The sequence below is a fragment of the Saccostrea cucullata genome, unplaced genomic scaffold (assembly GCF_032062105.1).
Source record: "Saccostrea cucullata isolate Sc308-1 unplaced genomic scaffold, CSIRO_AGI_Scuc_v1 ctg612, whole genome shotgun sequence".
Lineage (NCBI taxonomy): Eukaryota > Metazoa > Mollusca > Bivalvia > Ostreida > Ostreidae > Saccostrea > Saccostrea cuccullata.
Window position 1 is genome coordinate 179,019 of NW_026925190.1, and position 13,811 is coordinate 192,829.

The 13,811-nt window shown below is 32.9% G+C and overlaps 1 protein-coding gene across 1 annotated transcript in view; it reads right to left on the reverse strand.

Moving 5' to 3' along the window:
• LOC134268289 (uncharacterized) overlaps positions 1–13,811 on the reverse strand; it is a 31,742-nt gene that overhangs the window by 6,162 nt on the left and 11,769 nt on the right. Inside the window, exons 2-9 of the mRNA XM_062750524.1 lie at positions 11,805–11,920; positions 10,927–11,110; positions 9,464–9,577; positions 9,163–9,235; positions 6,812–6,951; positions 6,426–6,650; positions 4,357–4,926; positions 4,175–4,272 (exon numbers count right to left, since the gene is read on the reverse strand). Coding sequence (XP_062606508.1) covers positions 4,175–4,272; positions 4,357–4,926; positions 6,426–6,650; positions 6,812–6,951; positions 9,163–9,235; positions 9,464–9,577; positions 10,927–11,110; positions 11,805–11,912 — 1,512 coding nt within the window. The 5' untranslated portion in view covers positions 11,913–11,920. The remainder of the gene's footprint in view (positions 1–4,174; positions 4,273–4,356; positions 4,927–6,425; positions 6,651–6,811; positions 6,952–9,162; positions 9,236–9,463; positions 9,578–10,926; positions 11,111–11,804; positions 11,921–13,811) is intronic.

Here is a 13,811-nt window from a genome sequence, read left to right on the forward strand (position 1 = left end):
AAAAAGAGACAATTAGCAACACAAATTGCATGAATTACCCAACCTAGATATTCTTTAGATTTATCTCTTCTTGTTTTCATGACACTGTATTTTATTTCTTTATTTTGGCTTCAAACTAGCCCTACGAGGGTAACATTGAATTGAACTTACATGTAAATCTACACAAGAGGGTTAGATCAACATGATTAATACAGTCTCGTTGCTCCTGAAATGTGGTACTTTTACTTTTCAAGTGAGTAAAATTAAAAACTAAATCTTCACCATCTTATTATGATTGAATATAAATACCATTTGCTTTGACCACACAGTTCTAGAAAAAAACATCTTGAAAGATTTTTTTCTATATATTTCACAAACATTGTAGACTCGCTTCCGCTCTTGAAACCAAATTTGACCATAATTGAATGTCAGATTTGCTGTATTTGTCAGTGAATACAATTTATCATTGAGTCAAATGCTGATTGACATTCTTCATACTAATTGTTAGTCCATTATTTATGCACTGAATTGACGATCGATTTTTCTGTTATTTCCCGATCATGACAAGGAGAACACGGCGGGTGTGACCGGTCGGCAGGGGATGCTCACTCCTCCATGGCATCTGATCCCACCTCTGATGTTTTGGGGGTCCGTGTTTCCTCTGCTCCTATTTTGTATTGTTTTATTGATTTTTGATCTTGAATACTGTTCATTATCTCCATGTTTTATTTTAATCATCGAACATGTTTCTCTGCTGGTGATGGTCTGTCCCCAAGGATACTTGTCGTTCGGTACCTATTCATTCATCAGTACACAGAATAACGAATTGATATCGATACTGACAGGCGCGTCGCCCACAATAAAAAGGCGTAACTCTTTTGAGTCTTTAAAGGACACAGCTAGTCTCAAGGAGTACATTCGGTTCCCCTCGGATAATCCTCAGGAATATTAAACATATGTACAGTCTTCAGATTCCCAGTTTTGGTATAAAACCAATAGCTCATATAAAAAATTGAAAGAATGTAAGATTTCTATTGCAGATATATTTTAAGATTCCTTTTCAGATCCCATGTCTTCTGTTTCAAAATGTTCTGTGAAAAACTGTAAAATCTGTGACATTTTGATAACTAACACTTCTTTCACCAGAAATTTCACTGGACAGAGCTTCTATACCAAAACTTTGGAAAATCTGAACTGCGAATCTTCTAAATGTTGTTTACGGCATAGAATGTTATATGTGTGGACTTGTTTATGCTTGTGAAACCAATTGATCACTTATCAGAAGTATATCAGGTCATCGATTTCAAATAAATCAAGGGGGTCAGCAGCTTTTTATACAAACATTCTAATTTACATGATCATTCTATTTTGTCAATGAAAGTTAGATTTCTTGAAAAGATTTATCAGCACACAAACAGTCCATCACTGAGTACACCTTTCCATAAACAACGAGAAAAGTGGATTAAAAAACTAGGGACAGCCTCTCCCTATTGATGTAATGACAATGACGAAAGTCTTGGAAATCTTTTCAATCCACAGTATTAGTGTAACAGTGTACATATGATGATCCTTTTTAACCACACACAGAGACATAAGCGTAGTTATGGGCATTTGTCTTATAATAAACCTTTAATACATGATGTCTCTTTTGATTCATTACCACCTTATGTAAATCAACAATTAAGTCTACATCATAGTCGAACCAAACTTTGTCCCTTTGAAACTTTGAAATAGTCTTCTTGAAAAGGTCGAGAAAAGTCCATCTTTTATTCATTGATGCGTTTAATTAAGTAATATTCTTAATCACAAAAGGGTCCAGTCTTGTATTCCACTATGTTTCAAGTTAAAGACTACACTTTGTATATCCTACAAGTATACATCGGCCATTGCTTCCAAACCTTTTAAATACAAAAAACTTTACATGGCCTGGATATCGAATATCCTAAACATAATCTCGCATTGTTTTTGTTCTCCTTCACACTATAACTATAGTCTTGCTGGACACGTTATTACAGGTGACGTAAATATAGTAATGTTTCAAGCTGTAATTGATGCCCTGGCATACCTAACACACTAGACCACGATTCCTTAATCAACCTCTTCTTAACGTGTTCGCTTCTATTTTTATACCCCCCGCTTGAAAAGCGGGAGGGTATATAGTGATCGGGATTTCCGTCCGTCTGTACGTCTGTCCGTCCGTCCGTCCGTACGTCCGTCCGTCCGTCTGTCTGTCCGTCCGTCCGTCTGTTACGCTTTGGGGTACCCATCTCTTATCCGCAACTCCTCTCATACCACTGAATGAAATTTGATGCAACTTTCACAGAATCTTTATTACATATTGCCATTGTGCACCTCCTATTTTACATTTTGATCCGACACATATTTTGGGTTTCCCGGCCACAGGGAAACATGGACTTTTTCACCAGTTATAACCATATGGGAGGCGGGGGGTATCATTTAGTGAGCTCATCGCTCACAGTACCTCTAGTTTGTTTATAAGTTATTCTTTCTTAGCGAACAATTGAATCACAAGCATTCGTAGATAAAGTAAAACATAGGTAATCAGAGATTACAGAGCTCACCTCAACGAATGTTGTCTTTAATTAAGGCAAAGTCACACAATTACCCAACAAAAAGTGTACATTCAAAAATGCAAAATTTATGCAATTTTCATCTGATACTTTGGAATATACCTATATGAAAACTTCAAACTAGTTCTTCATCATGAAAATGTGATCAAAATCCAGCATCTGAAGAAAGTTTAAGAGTTTCCATCCCTTGGTGCATCCTTTGGGCAAGTTTGGTTTATTTAAGCCTTATAGTTTTTTTTGGTGATAGACCTGCACCCATAACTTTTACCTGGTCCATTATCTGGAAAATGTACGTGAAATTCAGCATCCGGAGCAAGTCCATTAGTATGCATCCTAAGATGTATCATCCATGTGAGTTTGCACAACATAGGGCTAATAGTTACTCAGAAATAAAACCTGCATAAAAATTTAACCTCTTCACTCATCCAGAAAAAAAATTAGGTCAGATTCAGCATCCGAAGCAAGTCTGGTAGTATGCATCCTAAGATGTATCATCCATGCAAGTTTAGTTATTATAGGGCTCATTGTAACTTGGAAATGAAACCTGCCCCAAAAACTTTAACATGTTCACTCATCCGGAAAATGTAGGTCAAATTCAGCATCCGAAGCAAGTCTGGTAGTGTCCATCCTTAGATGTATCATCCATGCATGTTTGGTCAACATAGGGCTTATAGTTACTTCGAAATTAGACCTGCACCAAAAACATTAACCTGTTTACTCAACCGAAAAATGTAGCTCAGATTCAGCATCCGAAGCAAGTCTGATAGTGTACATTCTTAGATGTATCATCCATGCAAGTTTGGTCAACATGGGGCATACAGTTACTTGGAAATGTGACCTGCACAAAAAACATTAACCTGTTCACTCAACCGGAAAATGTAAGTCAGATTCAGCATCCGAACCATTTCTGGTAGTGTACATCCTAAGATGTATCATCCATGCAAGTTTGGTCAACATAGGGCTTATAGTTAGTTGGAAATGAGACCTGCACCAAAAACATTAACCTGTTCACTAAACCGGAAAATGTTGCTCAGATTCAGCATCCGAAGCAAGCCTGGTAATGTGCATCCTTAGATGTACCATCCATGCAAGTTTGGTCAACATAGGGCTTTTAGTTCCTTGGAAAGGAGACCAACACCAAAAACTGCACCAAAAATGTTAACCTGCTCCAAAAACATTAACCTGGTCATTTCTTTGCTGAAATTGCAGCATCTGAAACTTTGACTGGTACAATGAAACACATTAGAAGCATCTTCCATGCATGTCTAATCAATATAGGACATAAAAGTACTTAAAAAGAAAACTGTTTCAAAAAACTTAACATTAACCTGGGACGCCGACGCCGAGAGTATTACATTAGCTCCCCCAACTTCGTTGAGGTGAGATAAAAATGCATGGAAGTTTAAAATGAAAATTCTAAGTGGTTTTAGTAATACATAACTTAATAAACTTCTTATCAAAGGCGCTTGTCTCTACGTAACAAAATGTCTTTTTCAATATTCTCTGATTAAAGGTTTTTTTGTATCAGAACTCAATCTCATCAGCTTGCAAATATATTTCTTAATAGTAGATATAGAAAAGTGTTTGTAACAGCGCAACCTTACTTGTTTGGATTTATTTTCTGCATGACTGGCTACAACAATAACGGGGGTGTCTACATCACTGAAACTGTCTATGGACTTCAGCCAAAACTTGTAGTAATCTGTAGATAAAGACGAGTTTGTCATCGATGTATTCAAATGTATCAATGAAATATGACATTAAAATATACTTCATATCTGTATACCTTTGTAAGTCCAAGATGTGAATCTGCTACCACCACTTGCATCATTTTCATTTTTATCAGTGAACTTCTTTGTCATGTCTATAACTAGGATAAAAAACGTTTTGGGGCTTAGATAAACTTGATGAAAAGCATAATAGGCATTCTGTCCGGCAAAATCTAGAAATGTTATTCGAGGATTTCTTTTTTCTTTTCCGATCTGTATTACAGCATTCAGAATTTTCATCATTGCATCATTTTCAAGATCTTTTGTTTCTTCTTTCACGCCAACGTCACCTTTGGGAATATATTCTTTAACAGTAGTTTCTGTTTCCCATTCCACTGAGATACTTGATTTTCTTGAAATCGAAACATTTCCTTTAACTTCATCTCCTTCTTTGGGTATGGAATAATTATCACTATTTGCAGACTGTTCCAATAGAAGGGGATGGAGTTCAACATGTTCCGCTGATATGTGATTCTGGATTTCATTTTTATCATCTAACGAATCATCTTTGTCATCTTTTCCTCTTAATACATCTTCTTCCGAAAATATTATGTTTGGCATTTCGAATTCTTCTTTTGTGTTTATGCCTTTTAATCAAATAATATATATAAGTATGTTTAGTAACTTGGGGATATCTCGGAGAACTTTTGTGAACTTTGGGATAAAATGTTTGATGTCGATACAATCATTTGTGCAAAATACAAAACAGGAGCAGAGCAAAAACGGACAAGTAGCACACAGCGGATGTGACCATTCGGCAGAGGATGCTCACTCCTCTATGGCATCTCATCCCACCTCTGATGTTTGAGAGGTCCGTGCTTGTTTTGTTCCAAATTTGTACTGTTTTATGGATTTTTGATCTTGGTAACTGTTCGTTATCTTTATATGTTTTATTATTGAGACTTTCACAGAATGTTTGTTACATACAATTAGTGCCATTGGGCACGTCTTCCCTTTGTTATTGGACACATTTGACGAATTCCCATGGCGAAACATTGACCAGAATTCTGCCTATAATATCGAACGGAAGCTATATCTCTTATTCGCAACTCCTCCTTTACCAATGAATATGATACTTTCAAAGATTTTCTGTTACATAATGCCATTGTGCAGTTCTTACTTTACGTTTTGATTTTATATCTATTTCGAGTTTCCCAGAACAAAATATGCATTTACTTTGCCAGTTTAATCAAAAGTTTTATCACTTATTGAGCTTATGATCAGTCTTCACAGAACCTCTAGTTTTATACTGAATTTGTTTACTACATATAGTTCAGTCTACCTTATCAATACATAGGGTTAAGGCGAGTGTGACCAGTCAACGGGGATGCTTACTCCACCTATTCACCTGATCCCACCTTTGGAATTTCCAGGGGTCTGTGTTTTATGCATGCCTCTTCACTTATTAGTTTAATGAATTCGATCACTGTTTCTTATCTTTACCCTTTACAAATCATCAAGAACCAATTTAATTGGATAACGAAAACTGATAAGAATTAAAATATTTTGATAGATATTTGTATGTTTAGAAAAAAATTACAATTTTGTTATCTTGCCTTTAATGTAGTGCTAAAGGACACTTTCAAAATATGGACCAGTTTTCGAGATTTTATACACAATTACACAATTATACACTTGTGCTACCTATTAAACAAAGGAATTGACAAACTAAAAAAAAGGTGAAATGTTTTCGTTCTTACAAATAGCATGCCATTTCCATTCCTCTATTTAAACAATAGTGAAAAAGGATTTATTTTCTCTACAGCCTTCCTCTTTACAAAGAACTTTGTTTTACGTGGGACAAAGAAGGGGAACGGGGGAACGGGAGGGGGTATGTTGGAGACGAAATTACGAATTTTACTAATATCATATTACAAAATATTCGCGATTGAATTTGTATTAACTGTAAAAATTGTCCACATTACTAAACGCTAGTTTAGATTTCTTTGGACATATCAGAATAATTTCTTTGAGAAGATATCTCTCTTTAATGAGAAGGACACTTTAAAAACTTTTTGATTTAGATAAATCTTTAATCTTTTGTAGTTTAAAGTCGTAAATGCACTTTGCAAAAGGTTTTTTTTACCTCTGATTGTGTCTCCTAACATTTCAAAGCTGTTTACATGGACATCAACCCCATGCGTTTGTTCTACACTTTTAACTTCTCTAAATGGTTTGTCTTGGAGTCGTTTTAGCAGAGTAGTTTTACCGGCTTGAGCACAACCAACGATAATAAATCTTGCATGGTAAACCTGAACATTCTTCTTACTTAGAAAGTGCTTTAGTTCGTCAATGCGAATATTTGGATTTTCTAAAAAAAAAAAAAAGATATTAATAACATTTATTTAAACAGGAAAATATCACCGTAAAGGATTCTATAAATCGAAGTGCTGGAGTTATAATGGGTGGTAAAGTGGGTCATTAATTACATTTTCTGTTCTCAAAAATAATTTGTCAGAGCAAAGGTCTTACCTTTTTCTTTCTTGGTTTTTTTAAAATGCCTTAGTAACAGTAGGAGAACCACAAGTACAATGATTATCAAAACGATTACAACACAAACGGGTACTATTACGTGTATACGTGTATCGTCTCTGCTTGAAGAGTTCGTGTATCTACAATAAACAAAGTCATAAGAGAGGAAAAGAAACAGACATAACATTAATTTTGTGTTTCATCATCTACACTGATGAATTAAAAAATTGTTTCTTCTGGGGATTAAAAAAACCAATGGATATTTTTTTATATCAATTTTATCAATAAAATTTTCGGAAAATTCCCACACTAATAAATAAATCAACAATGCGGATTTGTTAAAAGAAAATTTTGGATAAAATGTTCAATGCAGAAATTGAATTTAACTAAATATCATATATTTCAATTTTTTTTTTAACATAAGATTATTTGAGAAAATTAAACACAGAATTTGTGATACATGTATTTTCAAAACATACGAATTCTTTATTCAGAATATCATTTAAGCTATAAAAGAAATCCCAGACAATAATATTTTAAAAAGAAACTAAAGTGCAATTGCGAAATTTTAGAAACTTTATATATATTTTAGATTTTGACCCATTCGATCGAAATTAATCCAAACAAATGTTGATAAGTATTAGACATTAGACTGCACCAATACTGAATTGTTTCAGTGTAATACTTTATTAAATGTGTTTAAACTTGCCACTCAAATTAAACAGATTTGACAGTGGTAAATAAGTAAATACGTAAACACACGTACATAAAAAGGCAATAAATGACTTTTGAATTAATTTTGATTGGAATCAGTTAAGTTTTAATCGGGATCAATCAAAATATCAAAATTTATAATTCCGCTATTTTATTTCAATTTTTTAAAATATATGAATATATATAACTGAAAAACATTCTCTCTCTGTTTGTGACTAGTTTTTATAAAATTTTATCCACAGAGAAAAATATTCACAAAAATGTGTTGAATTTCATATTAGGAGTTTTTATTAATATACACAGTTAAATCATAATGTCCATTCCTTCTTTCTAAAAGTCCTTTACAGGTAACAGCAAATTAAAAACCACATAGCATCTACTTTGGTTATATTTTTCCATTTTGTCAAACGCCAAAAATTCGTGTAAAATAATTGGGAGGTCAACATTACCGCTACATTGCCAAAAATTTCAACTCATTACCGCTACATTTTTTTCAGATTTTCGACCGATCATTCCGCTACTTTTTTCCGGCCAAAAACAACTCATTACGCTACATATTGAATCAGCCCAAAAACAACTCATTACCGCTACATATCGATTTAGCCAGGTATTGTTCGGTATACGAGTTCAAATCAACAGAATTCACTCACTTTCTAATCAGAATGAGTATATTTATATAAGTAACTCTGCAGTCGAAATTTAATCATTTAGCGTCATTTGAACAGTATAACCAAAATTGAGAAGTTTTTTACAAATCGAGGGAATGCCGGCTTACTTACATGATGGTTATAAATTTAGAAAACAACAATATGTCAAGCAAATGGCTTTCAAAGCTTTAGCGATAGTGTAAAAAAACATTTGAAAAAACTTAGAAAATTATCTGTTAAAAGTGCTTGATTTTAATTTTTTTTGTGTTTTATGAAATAAAATTGATTTTAATAATAAAAAGAATCCTGCTCAAAGGCTTCTTTCACCTCCCCATGGTGAGCATGGGAAACGAGTCTTATGGATTTATGGGTTGTACTGCATGTACACGCATATGTGGCTGGCTAACGAAAGAGGCAATGTAGCTGTTATGTATACTTTTTATGTAGCGGTAATGTAAGGTTTTTTGCAGCGGTAATGGCTATGTAGCGGTAATGTAAAGTTTGAAAATGTAGCGGTAATGATACGCACCCAAATAATTAAGGTCAGATGACATGTTCCGCAAATATGTTTTGTATTTCTTTGCATAATATGAAAAAAATATGCATAATTGGCATTCTCTTTTAATTTTTACATTGAATTCAATATGTTTTTGAATATAAATGCACTAAAAATTGTGATATAAAGATATTCTATAGAATACATGTACCCATAACTGATATGTAAAAAATATCAGCATGTGGTATCTTGTCCAAATGCCTGGTAATGTAACCTAGTTTTTTTGTGAGGAAACTTTTTAAAGTAATTATATTTCAATGACGAATTCTTGGGGGGGGGGGGGGGGGGGGAAATCATATATTTTTAAGGAGTGTGTTGTCTGACCTTAAGAGTTTATATCGGTTTGTAAGTGCATAAACTTTAGTTTTAAAGAGATGTCCTAAAGATCTTTTAGATACAATTCTGGTAAAATACATGTTTTCCTTTTAACAAACCTTGGAATTCGTGAACAGTTTCTATCAGCGGTGAAACAGCTACGTTTCTTGTCAATTTTTAGGCATTCTGGAACTAAAAAAAAATATGCAATTAATCACTGAGGATAGTATTTAGGGTTTCACACCTTAGAATAATAGAAAATCTTAGATTTATACTACAAGAAAGTGCATCAAGTTACATGTGGCTAGCAAAATAAAGCAGTTATTATATTATATTTTCAAATTTAGGACTGCATGTAATAATTTTTTATTTAATTGTTACAAGTAAGTTGAATAGTATATGATATATGTCAAATCTTACATTTATAAATTTCATTGTCGAAATAATGCGTACTTGGGCAACCCTCACTAAATCTTTCCGTACAATTATAATCATGGTTCAAATCGCCACTGCCTTCGAGTCTGACACAAAATCCTAAATTATTGAAAATCTTAATATGTATTATATTGCAATTCTGATTAAGACACACACACACTCACCCTCTCTCTCACACACCCTCACACACACTGATAAAAATAAAGAAGAGAACATCCATTCGCAATTGTCTATAAATAGATATAATAAATATATAAATACGAGGTTTGTCCCAGAAAAAAGTGAACATTTTCAATAGTTTTTGTTTCACACATATTATATTTTTAGCTAAAAATTGATATACATCATAATCGACATTTGTTACATAATTCAAAGAAATTTAATAAAATATCTTTATAAATAACATTTTTATTTTTGATAAACAATCATTCAAAGAAGCAGTCGACGCAAAACCAACGGTGTCAAAACGTCATTTGTGGAGTTTTTGAATGTATCCAGGAAACGTGCATCTTTAAAAAAAACGTTAGAAGCATTAATTTGATACTGAATTTGAGTTTCTTTTAGTTATGGATTATCCATTTCACAAATGCAATATTTAAAATTAATTAAGGAATTAATTTTTAAAGACAATTTTCCAATCAATATTAACTTAACAGCTTGCATAGTTAGCGGCTATCTCCACTTATGACGTCCATCTGTATATCTTATGACGTCCATCTGTATATCTTTTACTTGTCATTCTTGTAGGTCTACTTCTCTTATATATATATTTTGTCTTTCCCTGATCCCTAGCTCCTTTCCCATATGAACAGGTGTCATAACATGCTCAACACAACTTTAAGTGATAATTTACCAATATTTATACTAAAACTGTTTGTGCATTTAAAGCCATTTTTCCTTCTTTATAACGTCGAAGTATTTTTTCACACAAAAACTTTAAATCATACAGTTTCTAAGGATTTAATTAATTACTTTATTTTTCCGTATGGTCGGATTATTAAAACAAACATCACTGTAAATATTGAAAGTTAAGAATTTACCGTGCGCCGACCACCGATATTTAATACCCTGTAAATCAATGTCGTTTCGAAATGCATATAACATAACAATCTTATATTATTTCGCTAAAATGACGAAAATTTAATTTTCCAGCATTGTGGAAAAAAATGAATAATTTTAGTCTGTTAGATTATGAAATATTAAAAAGTTCGCATTTCTCTGGGACAACCCTCGTATTAAGAAAAAACTAGAAAACTTTTTGTAGTACTTTCCGAAATATGGGAGGATCTACGAAAATGTGATACAACAATAGCTGTTCACTGGAAAAAATATCACTCTCTGAGGATTAATTCATGTTATACAATGAAAGTTGTTAAACTTTTGAAATTCAAAACGATAATTTGCTATGGAAGATTATTTTTGAAATAAGTTATTCTTTTAAAGTCAACCTGGTCCATAGGGTTTTCTTGGCCTATCTGTACAAAATTCTATCAAAGAAGTCAACTTCCTGTCAGGGGTGCATAAATATCTTGTTCTGTTTGAACAGTTCATTCTTGTTGCGGCTGATTCGAAAGCTGACATATTCGCCGGACAGGCATCAACTGGATACACTTTGAAATCGTAAGACTCTATCTATATCAGATAAAATTCAAATATATTGTGTAAATATCTATCTGCGTACTTTTGTGATCTAATGAATCACTGATATTAAAATATCGTAAAAAGTCTTCTTTAGGTAAGGAGACCTTTATTCAAAATGAGGAAGGGTAGTTAATTACTTTGACAAGTATCAAACAGTAATAGAAAGTGCATACATAAAGAGATGATAGAAAATAAAATAGCAAAAAATCCTTAAAGCAATTTGAGCTGCATTTTTGAGAATTTTATTTGGCTGGTAAAATGTGTTATTCTGATTAATCTGTATGTAATCTAAACCCTTATAATCAATAAGGCTAAAATAAAGTTTTAAAATGTTTCAGAAGAATATTTCTGTGCAACCGAATATACAGTACAGGACAATAATTCAATTTTGCTTCAATCAAAGCTTATAAAAAGTTCTTCCATCGCAAATAATTATGAACAACAGAAGTTTATAAATGTTCTATTTTTCTGTCATTGAAATAGTTAATTACAAATTTACATTTTTTTTCGATGTCACACATGCAGCTCATATTGCTTTAACAAACTAAAGGGAGGGTCAATAAAATCACAAATGTATTTTCTGGGGGTATGGTAGGGGTAAAATATTCCATAAATAAAATTCTACATCTGAATAGCAATTATAGATTCTTTAAGAAATAAATCTGAAGCAATTTCTAAGACATACCGGATTTCCCATTGTACAAAGCAGAAAACAAAATTCGATTAAAAGAACTGCGATGAAGACAACTTCTTTGCAAATGAAAAAACACTTTTCTATTGGAAGCGTCTTCATAGCTCTTTCTGCAAAAAAAAAGTTAATATTTTTGTCAGTAAAACAAAAGATATGCTTAACGTCAGCTGAAAACGACCCAGTGACAGTTTTCTTTTTAATTACCCTAATTATAAGGAATTTTAGCAATGCTGATGAGATCGTTGAATCCCTCCAACATCAACCTTTTACTATCAATTATAGCTGCCTCATTTTAGGAATTAATCGTACATGTGCTTACCCATTGCATGCTCTTGAGTATCGAATAAGTTTTGAGGAGGTTACACAATATATAGGTGATATCATATTATTACTTTATAAATAAGGAAAGTTGGCGATGAAAAAGCTAAACTTATAATCATTTACATTGTACATATCGTCTATAGTACTAAAACATTCCAAACATATGACTTCAGTATCACAGTAACACAGAGTATATGTCATTTATCCAAACACCTTTACATGCATTGATGAAAATGACATTAGGTTTAACGTACCCATCTGTTTCATATATGAGGGCTTAATAAATCTGAAGATATAAACATCTTAAGATAATCTGTAAAAAAAAAAAAGGGAATTGTATGAACAAATAAATAATTTGTACAAACGAATTTAAAAGTTGTCCAAAAGTATTTTCTAATTCGTAAGTCAAAAATATTTTCTAATTCACAATTTACAACAGCTCTTAAACTAACATAACTGCCCAAAGTGAAGAAGTATTAATATACAAAGCGCAGAGAAAATCACTTTTATAAGGATATCCACTTCCGCTCCTATGCGACGTTGAACTCGTCCTACGCAATATGTCTCCTAGCATTACAGAAACAGAGGGTAAGACCGCTCGAGGCTATCAACGCAAGTCAAAAACTTGTTTTCAATGCCGATGGAATTCTCACAGCGCCGCCCTATACTACACCGTCATAGAGAATAGAAGTGAAATGCAGTTATTTTGACAGTAGTTTAATTAGAGGATCGTTACTAATACACGTTGTAATGAAATTAATTTTATTTATAAAACCGTGTAATGTATGGCTGCGCTGTGAGAATTCTATCGGCATCGAAAGCCGAAAGTTTTGACTGGCCTAGATAGCCAAGCCGTCTAGCGCACTGTTCCTGTACTGCTATCAATGGTGCATGGACACAAATTTGAAGTTAACATTTTCTGTATAATATTAACGACTTATATATTTTAATAGCATTTAACACACCAAATTTTGATGCATGGATTGATATATATTTTTTGAATGGAAATAACAAATTATCAATCCGTAAGATATAAGAAATCTTAAGTATTCTTTGCTGCTTAGATATGCGCCATTTGTCGTCTTTATGCTATTCTATACAAACTTTGCACACATTTTTAACATTGAGTCAGAATCTTACAAAATTCTGCCACTTTGTCTTGCAAACATTACTCACGTCACCTATCTGAATATTGATATATGAAAAATATTTCTAATTTCTAAAAAAAATATGTTCTTTATCCAAGTCACGGGTGTACCTAGGACTTAATGTGACTGCTTCGTGTCGCCCGATATTTATGTCGGCATATCATGTTCTTTCAGCCGACGAGACCAGAAAAATTTAGTCGCCTGACCATCGGCTTATAAATGTGACCTAGGCATTACAGAGAGACATTCCATAAGTCGAGAGTTCAACCCCGGACAGGGGCGGAAATGGGTATCTATATAAAAGTGATGAAATCAATAAAAGATACGACTGTGAAAAAGAGAGAGACAGTTTTAGGTATAACGAAGGAATAGATTCTGATACATTGTAGATTAATTAATCTACAAAGATTACTTTTATATAGAATACACCCTTACAACTTAGTTTAATTAAAATCTGAAACAATGAAAAATACCTTAAATGTCTCCACCTGTCTTAAATCATTTCTCTGTTCTATAATTCATACCATACTCC